General features: G+C 43.4%; 1 protein-coding gene across 4 annotated transcripts in view; it reads left to right on the plus strand.

Moving 5' to 3' along the window:
• The window catches only part of ZFAND3 (zinc finger AN1-type containing 3), a 281,926-nt gene that overhangs the window by 63,137 nt on the left and 198,172 nt on the right, over positions 1–20,617 (plus strand). For all 4 annotated transcript variants that reach the window (XM_025186351.2, XM_025186352.2, XM_006126534.4 and 1 more), the window contains exons 2-3: positions 643–683; positions 2,819–2,845. In XM_025186351.2, coding sequence (XP_025042136.1) covers positions 643–683; positions 2,819–2,845 — 68 coding nt within the window. The remainder of the gene's footprint in view (positions 1–642; positions 684–2,818; positions 2,846–20,617) is intronic.

Raw genomic sequence — 20,617 nt, forward strand, 5'->3', positions numbered from 1 at the left:
AAATATAGCTAATTCAGTGCTAGTGAGAGGCTCCAGGTAGACAGCCCATGAAAAGTGAGTTCCCCAAACATGGGCATTTTGGGTGCAGCCTTGCTTGTCAATATGTAGTTCAACACTTCTCAGGATGGTGTTAAATTGCTTTCTCATGTAACCCCCAACAGTGCCTTTCATAGCGTTTGGTTTGAACTGAATCAAGCATATTGGACAGATCAAATCTTGTGTAGTTTGTATAGAAGAAAACATGTCAACATATTTCCTAAAATGTTAGAACAGGAGATGTGCCAGGATTGAAAAATTGTTGCCAAGGGGAGCTATAATGATCAAATGGAATAATTTAGCGTTTCATGTCTATCATATTTGCTATCCGACAGGTTATTTATGAATGCTAGGATAAATTGGAAGCCATGCTTTGAAAGCTCTTTCCCAAGTTGAAGAAAGATTGCCAAATGAGATTTTCCCCCCTTCATCTCCCTGCCTTCATTTCTGCCAACCTTTTGCCACTGATGACTTGTATCGGTGCTTAACTATTTGAATTTTTGCTTTCTCCTACCCTTGTTTTTCTTCTGAAAACTCTTGATTTATTGATTAGAATTATTATAATAAATTTTTAACTCTGCTCTTTTTTTCTTTTCTTTTCCCTAGGTCTAGCAAGACTATGAATCTCTGTTCCAAATGCTTTGCTGGTAAGTGCACTAAAAGGTTTTGTGTTTTTGTTCAATTATCTAGATCACATTGTTGCCATCTCCTTTGGGGTTTATGCATGTGGCTTTTTTTTTTCCTCCCCAGTGTGTGTGAAATCAAATTCTCCTTCCTTTGGTGCTTCATTTATTTGCTCAGATTTATTGAAACAGTCTCCAGTGTATGTAAAGCAAAAGCCTCTTGTGTAAATACATTGATCAAACCTTCACTCATTGAAGATAACAGAAGTTTGGAATGCCCTTGAACTGTAGAGCTCCAGTCTTTGTTCAACTCATGTAAATATGACACAGCTTGTTTGTATCAGTCTGGTTTGGAATTTTGAAGTCAGTAGGTCAGAGTTTTATTCTACTAGTAAACACCAAAATCTTGTATATAGTTGAAACTAGAAAAGAAAGAGGCATAGGTATGGAAATCAGTCTTGCTGCTCATGGATATTTTATTATCCAACTTCTGCATTGAATCATTGATTGTTGATCAACAAGCTTAACTGTAAGAGTTGCATCATATTGCTGGGAACTGTTAGCAACCTTTTGTCAGTCTCCCCTTGCTTTCCCCTCCTATGTTAACTTTCTCAGATTTTGAAATCATTATACTAATACCATTGTCGAAGATCTTAAAAGAATCTCTGTCCAGGGAGCTAGAAGTAAATATTAAAAGCTGAAGCAAAACATTAAACCTTTTTATTGTTTAGACTCTTCATTAATCCCTAAAACCAAAATATAATGGCCCATTCGAACTTTTTTTGACTGTTCATTTTGAATGTCTAAATCCATGTTTGTTTTTTTTAAATTTGGGCAAAAAATAAAATAAAATACCTACCAGATTCCTTTTGGAATTTGTGTAAAGTCTAAGACGACCTTTGCTTGGTGGATCATAGATCATATACAAGTTCACCATTTTAAGTTTGCAGTGGAATAAAGTGCCACAAACTTTGATGTACTTGAGTTTGCAGAAGGATGCCGATTTCAGAATCTAAGTAAGAATTTAAACATACAAGTAAGCTTAAGTATCAGATATACACCTTTATCTGCGAGAGGCAAAGCAGATGAGGTAATATCTTTTATTTGGCCAACTTGTGTTGATGGAAGGTCTAGTTAGGCAAAGTGATACTTTGCTTACTTTACCAGGCCTACAGAAGAGCTCTGTGTAGCTTGACAGTTTGTACCCACCACCAGTAAATGTTGATCCAACAAGATATTACCTCACCTGAGTCTTTTGCATCCTGAAAGCAACACAAGCAGTCTGCATATTTGATAGTTATCTATAAACTGACAATCTTGCATATCTCAGAGTTAGCAGAATACACGAGGCTGTTTGTACAAATAGCAAATCACTTGTGGAGTGGAAATTCTGTAAAACAAATTTAAGAGGTATTTTCTTGTTTTTCAAGTCTCATTGGAAAAGCCCTTCCCCTCTGAATAACTACCTTGCACATGCTTAGTCACACTGAGAGTGATATTGTTCATACCTTTATGTAGCAATTTTAAAATGTCAAGGATCCCTTTAGAGCCATTTTAGTCTCTTTTCTGAAATACACAGTATTCTGAGAATTTCAAGATACCGTATCCATTAGACCGTGACAGTCTGGGATCAGTGATCAAATTGCCATGAGTCATTATGACAGAGCGGGAACTGATATTCTAGGAGTGACGGAACTTGCTTTTGTTATATAAGGTCCCCGTTATGGTGTGTTGGTATCTTCATATGGCAGGAGTCTTCTAGTATTCATTAAAAAGTGATAACTAGTATGCTTTCCTCTAATACTTTCCCTCTTTTTTTTTTTTTTTTTTTTTTTTAAAAAGGAAAAATAAAAGAGACTGATTAATTTTGTTTTTTTTAATGTAATGTTATTGGATATCAGCCAGACCATTAAAATAGGAAGACAAAGACTTACACTCTGCTCCTATAAACGGAACCACAATAGTTAGCAAGAAAGCCATCAAAATCTGCTTTTTATAATAACTTACACACCCCAAAAATGTCAAGAATTCTTCCTTTTGCATTTTTCTGATAAGATGGTAAGCTATAAATAGTGTTGTAGCAGATTTGTATGGAGGAGAGAATTTGGAAGTGTTGTTACCTATCTTGACCCTTGTTTCCTTTTTCTTTTTTCTTTTAGAAAAAAGAAATCCACACAATGAAAAAGGTTAGTAACTATTTAGTTGAGTAACTTTGACTTAAAGCAAAAAATGGACGAGGGGTCTCTTCTATCCCTTTCATTTGAGGTGGGGGGGGGGGAAGGGGAACAACCTTGCACTCTAATACAAAGTAGAATTTTAAATGTATCAGGTAAGGAGGACAAGAGGCTCCTTGAAAAAAAAAATTGCCAGGTTTGCATTGTACTATAAATTATGGAAAGAGTGTCTTCCTGCCCTCCCTTATCTTTTTTTGCCATAATTTGTCTTGACAAATTAAGTACAATTTCCTAAATATATAATGATGGTTTGATATGATCTTTCTCTCTGTGAAACATTCATGGGTATTTCATAATTTGTCTTCAGTTGTGATAAGAAAGAGGATTACCTTGCCTCAGGTTTGGGGCACATCTATATTTCTGGCCAGATTGATGCCCCAGAGGTCAATCTTATGGTGTTCAGTTCAGTGGGTCTGGTAAGGTCCTGCTAAATTGAACACTGTGGGCACTAGGAATTTAAGTGAGTAGTGGAGTAGTCAACTACTTGATAAACTGAAGCTTATCCGGTAGTAGAATTGACTACTTGCTTCCCCCATTGCTGCCTGCCCAAGGGGGTGGGGAATAGGACCTGGCTGGGGGGGAGCCAGCTTAAAGACCTTAAAAGTCTCCATGGTGCTGCCTTGTCCCCCACCCATCCACTGCCTCTGAGAGGCAGATGAGGGAGCAGTGTGGGGGGGGGGGGAGGAGAAGGAGTTAGGGGAGGTGCCAGGGCTGGCTGCAGACAGAGGCTGCTGGACCCAGCGTGAGCCAGGACTGAGGAAGCCCGGCTCAGTCCTGGTTCGTGCTGGTCTGGGACTGCTGTAGCTTTTACTCCACTTAAATGCAAAGCCGCGGTGGTGTTGGCTTTTAGGACCTACCCCCTGCTGCACCACTGCAGTTTAAATGTACTAGGAACTAGGCTGCCTGTGCGTCCGACTCTTAACTACATTTAAACTGAAGAGATTTATTGGATAATGGTATAGCCAATACAAACTGTACCGACTACACAATTAGTCAGTTAACATCCTTAGAGGGCACCCCTATCAACTCCAGAACTCCTCGCAATTGCAAGGAGTAAGGGAAGTCAATGGGAGTTTCTCCTGTTGACCTCTTATGGAGCCACCCCAGAAAATTGATGCAAGGTATTTCAGCTCCAGCTACACAGTTCACATAACTGGAGCTGCCGCCATCTTTCATCGTTATTTTTTTTTTCTTCCATCAGTGTAGACCTAGCCTCAGTCAGAGCAAAAAGAGTAGTGTCTAGGAGCTGTTCCCTTAAATTCTCTTTTGGTCAATACTAATGACTGCCAGATGGCTATGGGGTGATCATATGGGGTGATCTGGCAACTTGTTTAACCTATGGTCAAAAAGGAAAAGCAGCATGATCATGGGGCTAGAAGCCAGGAATCTCTGATTGCGAGTTATGTCAACTTTACCATGTTAAAAATGGTGATAGTATTCCCCTGCCTTTGACAGGATTTGTAAGGATCTTATTTGTATAGGCACAGCATGGTAGGCACTTTATAGGCAAGTATGAAGGTAAACCTCCCTGGTAGAAACTGAAGTATTAACCTTAAAAGGCCTGACAGTTCACAGGACTATTCTGCATGACCACACATTTAGCATTTCTGGTTAGTACTTAGTTCTTAAATTTCATGGTTTATGTAACTCTGGAGAGAAGAGTTTGAAATGAACAAGCAAAAATTTTTGAGAAAAATCAAATCTGTCTTAAGCACTAGTAAAAATCACAGATCCTGAAGTGTTCACATGCTTTCAACAGAAACTGTTAAAATTAATCCTGGATCAATAAAGTACTTTAAAGTGTGCTAGACTTTATTTTGTGGTGTTGTCTAAAAGCTATCTATATCCCAATGTCTTCAGAACAAGTACAGTACAAATGAAGCCTTGATATTGAATTGCCCAGCCCTCCTCCCCCCGCCCCCCAATTGGGGTAGATCGGGGGCAAAATGTCCCAGTGTCCAGCAATTCAAAAGGGCTCAGAGTTCCCAACAGCCGCTGCTATGGCAGCAGTAGTGCCCAGAGCCCCAGACCCTTTAAATTACTGCTGGAGCGCCATGCGGGGTGGTCCAGAAGGCGCTGCAGGCTGCTTGCCCCAGACTTGCCTCTTCTGCTCAAGGCCCTGCTCCTTCTAGGAGTGCAGAATTCCTCCCTTCCACCCCCTTGCCCAGTGGCCTTGGTGAAGTTGTTGGCTCCCCTGGAATTGCTACAGAGGAATTTGCTGTAGGTAACTAAACTACCAGAACTTCAGACATCCAGCAATCCAAAATTTGTTCAAACTGGAATCTAGAATGGTAAGTGAGAAAATGCAAATGGATAGATAGACAAGATACTTCATAGACACAGCATTTTACACCATTACTACTACAACCTGTCATATCAATTTGTCAAACTATTATGCCAAATTCCATGCCTGAATTACTAGACACAGTGCAGGATTTTCAAAAGCATGGAGCATTGACCTAATTGCTTCCACTGAAAGACTCTTATTGTAGACTTCAGTGGGAGTGGGGCATGGCCTATGCTGATTGTGTATGAAACCTCAGCCTGAAATTGGTGGCTCTTTCAGGCCGCTGCTGTTTTCCTATGTTTGTATTGAACCTGGTAACAAGGTCTTAATCCTGAGACCCTTGGCACTGCTGTGAAACAAATAGACTCCTCAGTAACTCCAGATATTTGTGCACTCCAATAACATGCCATAAAACTGTGCGCTTTTGCCTTAAATCATTATATAAATATATTTCACCTTTAGTCCATTTGCTTTCTGACTCAAGGAAGGTAGTTATGGAACAGACAGGAAAGGAAAATGAATGCAGGTAATAGTTGCAGCTTGCCCAAGGGCTAATACATGAAACCAAAGGTAAGTGTCATAGTACAAGATAATATGGGAAAGGAGTATGTGGAGACACACAGAGACAGCTGGAATTAGAACAGAATAAGTTTAGTGGGGGTAAAATATTTCTAACAAAAATCTTAAGGGGCTTCATAGTGCTCTCGATGAGGTTATAATTGAAGGTATGTATGAGGGAACTAGACCTAAAGTATCTTCAATCTTTATTATGCTACGAGATTTCCACATTTGTCTGACCCACTATATCAGCATAATTCAATTTAAGAATGCACTTCTTTCTCTGGACTGTGCTATAACATTTATTTGCATGTGGTAAGTTCTCTAAAATTGTCAGAAAAGACAAGATCTGAATGTCTTAATTTCTGGTTCACCTTCATTTATTGCTTGAAATGTGCGTGCTTGCGTTCGTTCGTTCAGGGGCTACCATCCTGACAAAATTATTTTTAATTGTGATCAGTCTTCTATAGAGTGGAAATCATTATTGCTCACCATCAAACTGGCAGTATGTTTCAATATATGTGCAGTGGCTATATGTCAGGCTATAGTGTTCTGTTACCTGAACACAATATTGATTTTTTTTCCCCCTCTTGAGTTTGAGGTATGCTTATAACAAGAAAAGAAAGGAAATAAATGGTACTACTTCCTCTAAAGTTGGGGTCACATGTACAACACACCAACATTCTGCATTGGTTTCTATCTTTTAATGTAGAGCTAGAAAACTAAAATACATTTCAGTGGCAAAATTTTGCCTCAGAATTCATCTGCATCCCAGATTGTGCAGAATTATTGCCTTAATTTCTATACATTTCTATACCCTGCCACTTCTATAGGGGAGGCCCACTGCTGTAAGGATTAGAAATGATTTTCTTAGGAACTCATTAAATGACTGGATGAATTGCTCTTCAATAAAACATTTATCTGCCTCCCAGAATGATTTCCTAGTGCTTGTTCTAGGCTGCAAGAGACTGGAATCCAAGTAGAGTTTCTTCATGGCAATGTAAAGCTATCATAGGGATGACCTGACAGATTTTAATTTTGAAAAGCACACATTGGGGGTACTTTTCTATGCCAATTTTTGGGGTCAGTAAACTTCACATCAGACCTTTGATCAGTCTTTTGGCTTGCAGTATGGAAAATAATTCTAACAAAAATGCATGCATCTTGCAGTCTGCTGTTTCATATCCTGTAGTCTGTGCTCTATAGTAAAGCACAATAAATGAAAAACCATGTATGTACTTTGTTTATCTCTTTGCCCCAAAGGAAACTTCTGTTTCTAAACGAAATATCAAAAATCCAGGGGACTTGCACTGTCCATCTTGCTGTGCTTACCCTCTCTACTGATACACAGCCTTGTGTTTGTGCTTTTATGTTGGAAGAGCAGTAAAAGAAATACCTACACCAGTATTGTCTATACATGCTTTTTTTTAGGAGCACTGCAGTATGGTGTCTGTGTTAGTCTCTAATAGAAGCTGACACCTCCATTTGTATTGCTCCATTAGTCTGGATCTTTGATCGTGGTGGGTTCTAACTGTATTCATATCTTAGAGTTGGTAGCATACAGAATGTTTACTACAGACTGTTTAAAGCAAATTCACTTGACTAGCATGAGACATTCTGGTAGAATTCTTGTGCTCCAGTCCATTTTGTATTATGCATTCAAACCGATAAACCATCTTTTGAAAATTATGTGGCCAGTTAGACTGCTCATGAATGTTTCCTGTAATCTTTTCCATCCATGTGTGGATATTTTTCTATCCATGTGTGGTATGAGCACTGAGGCATGTGTGAATGTGCACCAGCAACACACACACAAAATCTAGCTGTGGGTACTCTTCTAATCAGCGGAGTGGCATTTGAATTTTTCCCGAGCAGATGAAAAGTGCACAGCTTATATGGAACACTGACCCTCATGATGGTAATTTAACTTAGATATTTCTAGAATGTCTATCTGGAGGATACGGAAGCATCATAGATATTTATTTAGCATTCATCAGATCTTCATTTGGTCTTCTAACCATGCCTCCCCAATTTCCAGTTAAAGCTTTCTGTTTGTAATGAGAGGAAAGAGAAGAATGCCAGAGAACTTGTAAAAACTCATATAATCTAAACATATATCAAACCTTACTGAGAGGAAAAATTCTGATTGTGCGGGAAAAAATTAAATGAAAGCTAAATGAAGGATTTTAGTGGGATTTTTGTTTAGTCTGCAGAAAAGAAGGGGGGAAGGGGGATTGCGATAGCAACCTGAAGGGAGGTTCTAAAGAGGATGGAAAGAGGCTGTTCTCAGTAGTGACGGATGGCAGAACAAAGAACAATGGTCTCAGGTTGCAGTGGGAAGGTCTAGGTTGGATATTAGGGAAAACTATTTCACTAGGAGGGTAGTGAAGCCCTGGAATGAGTTACCTAGGGGGTGGTGGAATCTCTATCCCTAGAGGTTAAGTCCTGGCTTCACAAAGCGGTAGCTGGGATGATTTAGGTGGGATTGGTCCTGCTTTGGGAAGGGGTTGGACTCGAGGACTTCCTGAGGTCTCTTCCAGCTCTGGGATTCTAAGATAGTATTGGCACAGTTCATTAAAGCAGGTTATATTTGTGGTTGTGTGGGGACATTTACAACTCTTCTAAATTCAACTTGATTAGTAAATCATAAGCAAACAAGACTAAAGATAAAGTCCTAATGTTTTGGAGCAGAAGTACTAATGAATAGGAAATCAGTTCAAATATAGTTGCATTCCTAATTTAATTTAGCTTTGGTTGATTATGTAACCCTTGACAAATTATGCTGTAGAAGATTCCCTCTACATGTGGCAAGTAATCAGTATGTCCAGGGTATAGGGTGGGCCGAATGAGTATACAGCACTTTTTGAGGGGTGAATACAATATTTTGGGTTACTCAATGAGAAGAATATAACTTACACCTCTTTCAACAGTAGATCCTGCCCTCTTCTCTGTAGGCACAAAGTAGAAGTCTTATGACAAGGTCCTATACCCTTGTAGCAGGATAAGTGTAGCGCTGTTGCGAGGTGGGAGCTGGGGATCCTGTTTCAGGATATGTGCCCCCTGCATGCCAATAGCTGAGCTTCATGAGGACTTCCTGTATATAGGTGTGCAACAAAGATTTTGAGAGCTTGGCTAGTGGCTCAGCTCCTGACTGGGCTGATCTGCCCATTAGTTTCTCTCTTTTCTCCCTGTCCCATTGTGCCATTCCCTTCTTTCCCCAAAGTAGTATGGGGAGTATAAGCATTGTGGGAGGCCATGTGGCCACCGACTGGATCTACTGCTGCATTGTAATTAGGGGTGGAAGAAGGGTTCTTTATGAATCCCTGGAACATAAACTGTGGGTGGGGTCAGGACAATTAATATATTTCTTCATGTCAGTCAGGAAGACTGCCTTTCATCTTACTGGTAACTAGGGATGTAAGCGACTAGTCGACTACCCATTAAGCAAATGCTTCTCGGGTAGTGGAGTAGGAACTAGACTAGTCACTTTCCTCCCCGCCCCTTTGCTACCGCTATTAGAGAGAGGCAGCAAGGGAGGGAACGTGAGCCGGTGCTGGGTGGAGCTGGCTTAAAAGCCGGTTCCCAGCAGTGTCTTCAGGGGGGGCAGGGCGCAGCAGGGAAACGACGCGAGTCCCGCTTGTGCCAGTCTCATTACTGCTACTCTTCCTTTAAAATGTACAAGAGCCGCCTGTGAATCTTGTACATTTCAAAGGAAGAGGCACAGGGGGGAACCTATGCCAGCAGGACTGCTCCGGTCCACTGGTGTGGATTCCTGTTGTCCTTGTCCCTTTGAAATGTACCATATCCACCTGTGATTCTTGTACATTTCAAAGGGAGAGGTGCAGTGGAATAGCAAGCACCCCTCTTATTGACTAATCAAGTAGTTGATGGAAATTCCATTGACTATCTGATTAGCTGATTAATCAAAATTTAATATCCCTACTGGTAACCAGTTAACCGGTGGCCTGGGCAGGGGAGCCTCTAACACGCTCAGGGGCATTTTCTACTTGCCAGTAGATTTAGCAAGGCCAGAATGGTGTAAATGCTGTCATCCTGTGAGCATATTACGTTTCTTCATGACCCCACTCAAGATATGAGAATACTGTACTCTCATGTAAGGTGTATGAGCCTTTTTGTTGGGGGAATGACAAAGTTAATAGTTGAAGAAGCCATGATGAGTTTCATTACACTTGCAATGCAGTCTTGCTTTTATGTTTCCATAATTCCTATTTAAGGAGATATGGAACTAAGATCACAAAAGATTTGTGGCTGTTGTGACTTTAACAGCCTGGTAGTTTTTGTAAACCATTACAAATTGCACTATCCAGTTAACTAGAAGTGTGACCTCTACTAGGTGCTGGCTGTCTGAAAAGACTGCAATGTCTGTTTTTTCATTTTAATATATGGTCGTATCTGAGCCATTTTATTTCTTGGCATTTTCCATGCCTATTGTTATCTCAAGGGCTGGCTAATCCCGCTAACTTTCTTTGCAGAGTAGGGCAGCCTTTTGCCTTCTGTTTTTGTACAAAGAGCTGCTCTTTTATTTTGTCTTGTGCCTTTTGTTGTTTGTAGTGAAGAGACTATTTCCGCCTATTCCATAAATATATTGTTCAAATAACTTCTAGCTCATTAACCTCTACATGCTGCCTGCTGAAACACCAACTCTAATTTAGTCCCTTGTGTTCTGGTTCTCAGGTGATTTAAAAAAATGTTTAGAAGTATGACTTAATTGCATTGATGTTTGCGCACTGTCAGCATGAAAGCAAAGATGAGTTACATATTTAGATAGTGCGACCTGCAGGTTTAATTCATTAAGCCTTCTTGTTTGTAACTCCATTCTCTTTTACATGTGTGCATAAGGGAGGAGGGAAGGAATCTTTACTATTCATGTTTAGCAATTTGGGTGAGTTATGGAAAAGCCTATGCTCTGTTTTGGGTATTTGCTCATTTGGAAACCTTGTATAGCTTATAGAGACACTAGTGATTTGTTCCCTAGCCTCCCTGTGGAGTTTGTTCCATATTACAATCTAATTCCACGTCTGTGTCGCACACTCCTGCGCTGTTAATTTGTACATTTCGATGCAGTTTGTTTCATCGTGTTTTTTGTAATCCAAACTGAATGTAACGAGCTGTGTGCTTTGGGGACTCAGTCTTGCCTTGCCAATTAGAACAAGTGGTTACTGAGAGAGTATGTTTTAAATAAAATATGGCACCTCTGAGTGGGACCAGGCAGTCTTTGGGGAATAAAATAAACTGTTTAACTCTTTCTTTGTGCAAAGAAAGAATTCAGTATCTGAATGCATGTTTAAACCATTCACTTCACTCCTGCAAAGATATGTGACCCAAATTCATGTTTTGTCACAGGATAGAATTTAGTTTGTCATTGGAGGTATCTGTTATTCGGAAATGTGTGTTGACTATTAAGAAATGCAACAGAATAACTGTCTGGTTTACTGCATGTTTTCTAGGATCTGAGCCACCAATGCGATGTTGAAAATTATATAGCACACAAGCAGCTAAACTTCCTCTTTTTTTTCCCCTTGCATCTCCACCTCAGAGTCTGTGTTTGGACAGAAGTTCGTACCTAGTGAAAAAGTGGGTACTGGAGAGCTGTTTTGCAAGACTGTTTAGAAATATAGGCAGGAAAGAAGCTAAATAAAGGGTTTTTTTAACCAATTTTACATACTAGGTGAACTTATTACCATCTTTGGTCCAAAAACTATTGTTAAAGCTAATTAATTACCACCTAGTTCACCTGCAGGGAGTTTAGTTTCATTTGGGGGGAACAGATTAAATAAGCATATTAATAAAAGTGCCGTTGGCTGACAATCCAAAAGTCGAGTCCATAAGGAAATCCTCATTGGCCATTGCCATTTCATAATTTAAAGTAACCCAGAGAAACGGAGTTTTGTGCTCTTACTTATACATACATCTACTGGAAAAACTATCAGCATTTCTTCCTGCCTTGGTTTTTGCAGTGACTGAACTGCTACATTCAATCAAGACACAGTAAAGAACCTGGAGTTTACCTCTGCTCTGCTCTCCTCCTTGTCCCCTAGATCCTGTGTTTCTCAACCTTTTTAAAAAAGGACCACTTTTTCAAAAAAAAATAAAGTACTACAGCCAGGCACCGCCACCCCCCCCCCCCCAACCCAGTGCACCCGCCCCTTCCCCAGTGCTAGACACCTCCAGATCCCTGCTCTAATCCACTGCCCCTCCCCTCCTCCAGAACCAGGCACTGGACAGATGGTATTCCTACCTTTGAAGTGACTGCTCCCACTGCTCGGCCCTGCCTCAGTGGCTTGTCTGCAGGGAGCAAGTGGCCCACCAGCGCCGGGCTCGCCACGTGGGGCTGTGCGCTCCCAGCCTGGCAATCCCCTAGCATGGCACCAGGAGGCAACTGCTCCTCTCAACCCCAGTCACTATGGCACTGATGGGGGGACGGGGACGGGGACGTGTCCTTTGGAGCAAGACTTATTGTGCCACTTCACCACCTTTAGCTCCTCTCCGCAGTGCCACGGGGAAGGGGAGATGGGGATGCATTGAACTGAGCAGCTGGCAGGGGTGGGGGTAACATGCGTCCCCAGGTTCAGCTGCCCTCCCTGCTAGAGGACCCGGGAAGGCTGCTGGAGAGGAAACTAACTAGGAGAGGCAGCCATGGAAGTGATTTTTTTTTTTTCTCCCCACTCAAACCCTCCCCCAACTTGGAACTGCCCTGGGTCTCACCAGAGCCGCCACTGCAGCCACACACTTTTTTCCCCACCAGCGCTGGGGCAGGTATGCAGAGCGGCTCTTAACATCCTGGCACACAGCTCCGAACATTCAATTTGACAGGCATGTACCGCCACCCCCTGCTGAGCCCATTTGCAGGGCAAAATTCTGGACATTTTTTGCCAGATTTCACTTGTGTTGAGGTACCCCCCCCAGACTCTTATATAGGGTATGCATACTACTGGTGGAGAAACACTGCCCTAGATTACACCTACTTGTGTACCATAGGTATAGAAGGAAATCAGACTCTTTTCTGAGTATCTCTAACTAAGGCCACTGAGAGAGAAATTGGGTGGGTAGTCAGCGGGATCAAGTCAGGCAACATTATTTCAACAGCCATTCCATTTACAAGCAAGGGGAGACCAAAAGGTTTAAAAAAAAAAGAAGTATGGGTATTGAAAGCTAGACCTCTACTAAGAAGGCTCAATTACAGGCCACTTGCCCAGCATAATTGGGAATCTGGACAAATGTGGTCTGTACATAAAGTCATATGTAAGTGATAGATGGCCACTAACAAGAACTCTCCCCCCCCCTCCCCAAATTCTTTGTTTTGGTTTTGGGGATTTTTGTCTGAGGCGGATGCCAGGTCTGCCTCTGAGGGAGTAGGAGATCTTGGGGGCAGTGTTTGTAGAGCAAGAATATCCCACGTTCACCTTGCAGTGACAACTCTGGTCCTGCAGGGGTAGGCCCAACTCCCCAGTATGGGCTTCCCAAGGGTCACTGCAACACTCACTTAAATTGGCCTCTTCCCCATGTAACTGAGGGACAGCTGGGCCATAACTGAGTGATGCTGTGGCAGTGCAACCGCATGTGCCAGATCACAACACTCATAGTGGGGAGCTGGACCCAGCCCTATGGGTCAAGAGCCATTGTTGCATGGTACATTTTTTTGATTTATGTTTTCCATGTTTGTTCAGTTTTTATATTTGCAAAAATCATGAGGGTCTACCAGTAACCCATCCGTGTTTACCTGAGAGGAAGGATGGTCTCCCACCCCCCTCCGTTTTTCTTTCTCTCCTCTTCCCTCCCCTTTCTTGCTCCTATTTATTTCAAGTTTTCATATCCCCAACTCATAACTCAATCATCTGAAGAAGTGGTTTGTGCCCACAAAAGCTTATGATGCCATCTACATGTTTTGTTAGTCTAGAAAGTGCTACCAGACCATTTTTTTTTTTTTTCTGTAACAGACTAACTCGGCTACCCCCGGAAGCTCCTGGATCTGGAGAATTTGGGTCCAATTCATTGTGTGGCTAGAGGACTTCTGACAGACCCTGGGAAAGTCCCATAAATCTTTATATGCCTCAGTTTCCCATATGTAAAATGTGGATAATAGCACTTCCCTAACTCACGGGGTATTGAGGATGAAAACATCAGATTGAGAGGTGCTCAGATACCACAGTAACGGAATCATATACCTAAAAGGGATCTGCCTTTGCACTCTGGAGAAAATACATCAATGCAGCATCATGAATGGGTTTTTAGTCAAATTATCTTTCACTCTACTCTGTCACCTCAAAATTCTGACTTCTAGTGGATTGTCAATTCACAATTACTAGATTAACCTGCCCAAATCTGAGAATAGAGGTTTTATGCTTTAGTTTTATGTACAGAGATCACTGCCACTTGAGCTGTGGGACATGGGTATGTTCTCTCAAAACTAGTCACCAGAGGGCAAACTACTCAAATGCATTAGCCATTACAGTTAGACTTTGTTTAATTACAACTTGTTTTTTCAAAGGTGGCGGTGTATGGGTTTGCAAGGAGAATTAATTAGGTGAAAAGAAGAAAGAATAAATAACTAGGTGTTTCTAGGTTTGAATAGGAGAAGTCAGCATTTCAAAACAATATCTGTAATTCAAACTTCCAATCTTCAAAACTTCAAATTCAAAGTTGAGCTATTCTCAAACGTGGCAAAAAAAATCCTCTTAGATTTCAGAGTGAACTTGACAGTTTTATAGCCACAATCAGTGTAATAAGCAGAGCAACCCAGGGTCTAAACAGTTTTATAACAGTATGTGTCTGCAGCTTTAATTATGTAGAGACTGGTCTCTAAGAGAAACTAGCACTTCCTACACTAAAGTTGTATCAGCCTTCAGGATTGTGAGAGAGGCCATAATGGAAAAATGTGTGCAACAGTGCAAGGTTACAGTAAAACTCCAATTGTCTGGCATCCAGTGGTCCAGCGCTCCCGATAGTCCGGTACCAACTGGAACCCAGAAGTGCTCCTGCCAGCCGGACAATTGGAGCTGCTGTGAGCTCCATGGGTGCTCGCGCCTGGGAAAGGGAAGGGGAGAAGACCCCTGTCATGGGTCTGCCAGGACCCGCACTGTGACTGGCCGTGAGGTGGGGGATGGGCGGGGGACAGCGCGAGGGGCGTACCCTCTGCAGTTTTGCAGGAAGTCGGAGGAAACCCCGTGCCGCCACCGAGAGTTCCTGGGAGGGGAGCAGGCTCCTCACCCCCCAGACTGCCGTAGTTATCGCCGAGCAGGGGGTGAGGGGCGCCACTGCGGGACCAACCCGGCAGCACCCCAGCTGCTCTGCTCTGCAGCTTCCCCAAGTCCGCCGCTCATCAGTTTCAGCAGCAGCAGCGGCAGACTTGGGGAAGAGGTGGAACAGAGCAACTGGGGTGCTGCCGGATTGGTCCCGCAGCGCCGCCCCTCACCCCCTTGCTCGGCAGCATCCCAGTTGCTCTGCTCTACCGCTTCCCCAAGTCCACCACTGCCGCTGCTGAAACTGATGAGCGGCGGACTTGGGGAAGTGGCAGAGCAGCTGGGGTGCTGCAGGGTTGATCCTGCAGTTGGTCCCCCCCTTCTCGGCGATAACTACTGCAGCCTGGGGGGTGGGGAGCCTGTTCCCCTCCTGGAAACTCTCGGTGGCAGCACGGTGCTTCCCCCACCTTCCTGCAAAACGGCAGAGGGTTCGCCCCTCGCTGCACTGTTCCCCGCTCACCCCCCCGGACAGTGCGGGTCCTGGCAGACCCGTCACAGCCCCCCACCGGAGTACCTCCCGATACTCAGGCATATCTGATAATCCGGCACCACCTAGGTGCCAAAGGTACCTGATTATCGGAAGCGTACTGTATATATTGGTTTTTTTTTCTTTGCAGAGAGGATAGGGTGCTGGTTAAACCTACTTTCAATTTAAATCCTTGAACATATGCAAGAGGCCTGTTCTTCATGGATGGCTGTATGTGCATGTAAATACAAAATGGCCAAGCAGATCACTTGTATGATGGACTCTAATGGCAGTGTTTTGTTCTTGAAAACTTTTGAAATGTGTATATCTTCAAAAATATCATCATTAGCTCTGAGCCATAGGAACCAGGGTCTGTCGCTTCAATTCTGCAAGAGACAGCTTAGGTAAATTTTGCCTCTGTGCCTACATATATTGGGTGCACAATATGAGATGCCCAGGCACAGATTTTTTTCAGCGTGCTTAGCATTACATGGTGCTTTGTATGGTAAGGCATTGGTTCTCAACAAGGGGTATATGTACCCCTTAGGGTGTGCAGTAGGGATGTAATATTATAATTTTTTAAATGGTTAACCAGTAAGTAGGGTTACGAGGTGGCTTAAAAAAAAATACCGGACATACTTGATCTCAGGGGGGTGGGTGGGGAGTGGGGCTGGCTGGGAGGAGGTGTGTGTGGGAGGGAAACCGGCTAGCAGGGAGTAGGGCTGGTAGGGAAGGGGGGAAGAAGTCTGGAGCAGTGGGGCTGGCCAGGGAAGATCCGGGCAGGGAGGACCGGCCGGCGGGAAGCAGGGCTGGCTGGGAGGGGGACCAGAAGGAGCGGGGCTGGCTGGGCGAGATCGGGAAGAGGAGGAGGGAGAGCCGGCCGGCGTGAAGCAAGGCTGATCCTGGGGAGTGGGATTGGCTGGCAGAAAGCAGCAGGGGGAGAGAATTGGCCGTGGGGAGTGGAACTGACCCAGGCGAAACAAAATGCAGGACAATGTAGCACTTTAAAGACTAACAAGATGGTTTATTAGATGATGAGCTTTCGTGGGCCAGACCCACTTACTCAGATCAAATAGTGCGCACACGGTCCCAGCAAAGCAAGAGCGAGTACGACCCCGGAGATTCCCTTCTCCTACTTTTAAGCCCCTCTCCCCCAATGTACCGGCAAACTGCCTGGCTGGTAGACACACTTTTGCAGCGTGAGCATGTCTACCAGCTAGGCAGTTTGCAACTACATGCTGATACTCCTAATAATAATAATAAACTTACCTAATTAGAAAATACCGGACATTTTATTCAAAACCGGACACCTGGCAACCCTACCAATAAGTCTGGGCTCATTGGTTCTCATTACAGATTACACATAGGCTCCATCCTGCATTGCAGGCTGTGTATCTGATATAGAAGCAACAGAAGGGGGAGAGGGCAAGCAGCCAGCTCCCTGGAAGTGGGGCCAGCATTCAGGGGAGCTGCTACTCACTGGGAGCCGGCTTAAAAGCTAGTTTCTGGTGCACCTCAGCTCCCGGGTTGTTGGCTGTCACCCCCTGCTGCAGGCTTTACAGTTTAAAGCTTATACTGCAGAGCCTGCAGCGCAGCCGGCTCTACTCCCAGGGAGCTGGCTGCGCCATGGGCTCTGCAGTATAAGCTTTAAACTGCAGAGCCTGCAGCATGTAACTGTGTAACTGCTGAGATTTTTCAGCGGTTACACAGTTACCTAATTAACAACTTTTTATCATCCCTAATATGCAGAGGTTTTCCAGGGAGTATATCCACTCATGTAGATATTTGCCTAGGTTTACAACAGGCTACATAAAAAGCACAAGTGAATGACTTGTTATATACATATTATACACTGAAATGTAAGTACAATATTTATATTCCAATTGATTTATTTTGTAATATGGTAAAAATGAGAAAATTAATTTTTTTTTCAGTAATTGTGTGCTATGACACTTCTGTATTCTCGTGTCTGTTTTTGCAAGAATGTAATTTTAAGTGAGGTAAAACTTTGAGGTATGCACAAGACAAACCAGACCTCTGAAAGGGGTACAGTAGTTTGGAAAAGTTGAGAAACACTGTGTTCAACTATTACTCTCATAGACCTCAGATGCAGCTGTATGTTTAGCATTTCTGCAAATTGGGATCCAGATGTCTGAAGTGTAGCCCTCAGAAAATGAGGAATATACAAATGTCTTATGAAATTTCTGGTGTAAGTGGCTTGACCAGGATCACCTAGGCACTGTGTGGCAGAGCCAGGCATAGAATCCAATTCTCCCTGTTATGCACTTTCCAACTGTGGTTATAAATGAAGTGAATGGTTGTGCGGACAACAGTTTTGTTTATTATGCAACTCTGATTTCATCCTGGAGCATCATCTATCTTGTGCTCTGAATAAGGCAGAGGTCCTTTGGAAAATATAATTTATTATGTGTGATGATACACTCTTTAATTATGTGCTCAGTAGGGGGCCAAAATACTGGGAGTTTCTAACTTTAACTTTAATGTTTTTTATGTAGTGTTTTTGTAGTAATTTTGCTGTTTTCCAAAAGTTAATAGAACCTCATCCCTATACATATCATATGGATTCACCAGTAGTATTAATCCCAAGCATTCAAAACTCATGAGCCAGATCTCAAATTGAGACGTGAAAAGATTTTCCTTTGTATTTTAGTTCTTTAGGATGTACTCTGGTTACATTTTCAATAATTTCTCCATAAATGAGCTGTTTCCTATTTAAAAGCTGAGATTCTATTATTATCATTTTAAGAAAAACACCACATAGTATAAGAATTAGTCTCACAGTCATGGAAGTTAATAACGTGGAGCCATATAGACTTCCAACTTGGTCATCAGCAATGTTGGAGTTGGAACTTCTAAATCCAAGACATGAATGCTTAAGTAAATAGTAAACTGGCAATAGTTTTGTAGGCTTTCCCTGAGGATAAGCATAGAGGAATTAGATACATTTTGCCAGGGCTCTGATAGGAATTTGCTGAGAGTACAGGAATCCTAAAGTTTGTCAATTCTGGGTTCAGTTCCATGTTCTGGAGGCCAAAGTGATGTTGTGGTTATATGCGCCCTCCCTCCTTTCTTTTTCTCTCTGTCCCTATTGGCGCCTCTCCCCTCTACACTTGGATGCTGAATCTGTGGAGATGGAGAACGCATGGAGGAAAAATTAGTGAGTGCTGAGCACCTACCCGCAGCCAAGTTTCCCCCCTCTGGCTTCCTTTTCTCTGTGCCTTGCCTACTGGTAGCCTTGCTGATCAACTCCTCCCCAGCACTCACCGCCTGCTGTGAACAGCTGTTTCATGGTGTTCAGGAAGATCCAGGAGGGCCGGGGAGGAGCAGGGACAGGGTATTCTTGGGGGAAGGGAAGGAATGGGGATGGAGCTAGGGTGGATGCTTGGGGAAGAAGGTAGCATGGAGGCAAGACAGGAGCAGTGGATGGGAAGAGGCAGGACAGGGATGGAGTCCTGGTGAATGGGTGGAGTGGGGACACGGCCTGGGCTGCAGGGGGTCCAGCACCCCTTGTCTAGTGGGGAAGTCAGTGCCCATGCCTCTACATTCCAGTCAGTCTCTCCATGCTCGTGACAGCACTGACAGGACTTTCTTCTTCTTCCTTTATACTCGCTTGTTGGTTGGTCTGTCTATCCATCTGTTGTCACCTGTCTTATACTTGTTGTAAGCTATCTTGGGCTTGGATTATCTTTTGTTCTGGGTTTGTAGAGTGCCTAGCATAGTGGGGACCTCATCCATGGCTATGGCTTCTAGGCACTATTGGGGTTACACATAATAAATGACAAAGGGGAGAGTGTCTCCTTTCTGTCAGTACTGCTGCCCACTGGCACATTAGCTTCTGACAAGCTGGAGGAGCAATTGCTGAAGTCCTCCTCAGCCCTAAGTAGTCTTGGCCCATGCTCTATTGGAGAAGAGCATGCTTTGTTTAGTTGGTGTGGAGCTCTGTGAGAATTGAGCCTTCTCTGTAGAGAAGGAATCTTGATATAATCTTGTTGCCAAACTATAGTGAGTTTCTAGTGAGCATTTGCAATTTTCAGAGGTTTGAAACTCAGCCTTGCTTCAAGAAGTTTCACAGGGACACCAAATGACACTTCTCTGATAACTGTCACAATTAGATGCCCTCCTTGTCACAATTAGATGCCCTCTTCCAAAGTATGGAGACATGCTGATAGGGATGTTCAGTAGCGATTAAGTTGCTAGTTGAGTAGTCGGTGGAATTTCCATGAACTACTTGACTAGTCAATAGGGAAAGGCAGTTACAACACAAACTTTGGGATCTCCGCACAACCCTCCCCCCCGCTCTGCACTCATAAAGGGACAGAGTGGAGCCGGTGCATAAAAGACTCTGGCTCAATCTCTGGTCCCCCACCAGGTCTCGGGACACCCCCTAACCCCATTGCCACTCTGTATTCTGAAAGGGACAGAACAGCAATAGCTGCTTAAGCTGCTGCTGCTCTGTACCTTTAAAAATGCCGAGTGGCATCAGGGGGGAGGGGGTGATGGTGGAGGAGCTTGTGCTGAAACTTATGGGACCAGCTGCCTCTGCTCTGTCCCTTTAAAAATGCAATGTGGCAATGAGGGTTGGGAGGGGCTTGTGCTGAGCGACCCGTGGGACTGGCTGCCCTATCCCTTTCAGAATGCAGAGTGGCAGCGGGAGGGGGGCGGGGAGGAGGGGTTGTCCTGAGAACCGGCAGGGGACCATAGACTGAAGCAGCGTCTTTGTGCACCAGCTCCTCTCTGTCCCTTTAAGAGTGCAGAGCGGTGGCGGGAGTGTGATCCAGTAGTCGATAAGCCCCTGCTTATCGGGTGGTTGACTACTTGTTCACATCCCTACATGCTATAGCATCTCAGTGATACAGCTGCAATAGTTTAACATTCACATAAATGTATCTTTCCCCAACTCTAAGTCATTTTAGAAAAAAAAAAACATTTTAATTGGAGCTCTCCCAGAAATTCAGCTTGGGACAGACACGTGGCACTGAAACTTCAGCCTCAATCATTAAAGTTTAGCAAAGTCTCAACAACTGAAAACAGAGTCTATCTTATCATGGAAAGAGGGGGGGCGACTTAAATATGGATGGCACTGTCAGTTCTGGCTGTAAATAATAAAGTATTCAGTACTGCAAAGTAGGCTA

The sequence above is a fragment of the Pelodiscus sinensis genome, chromosome 3 (assembly GCF_049634645.1).
Source record: "Pelodiscus sinensis isolate JC-2024 chromosome 3, ASM4963464v1, whole genome shotgun sequence".
Taxonomy (NCBI): domain Eukaryota; kingdom Metazoa; phylum Chordata; order Testudines; family Trionychidae; genus Pelodiscus; species Pelodiscus sinensis.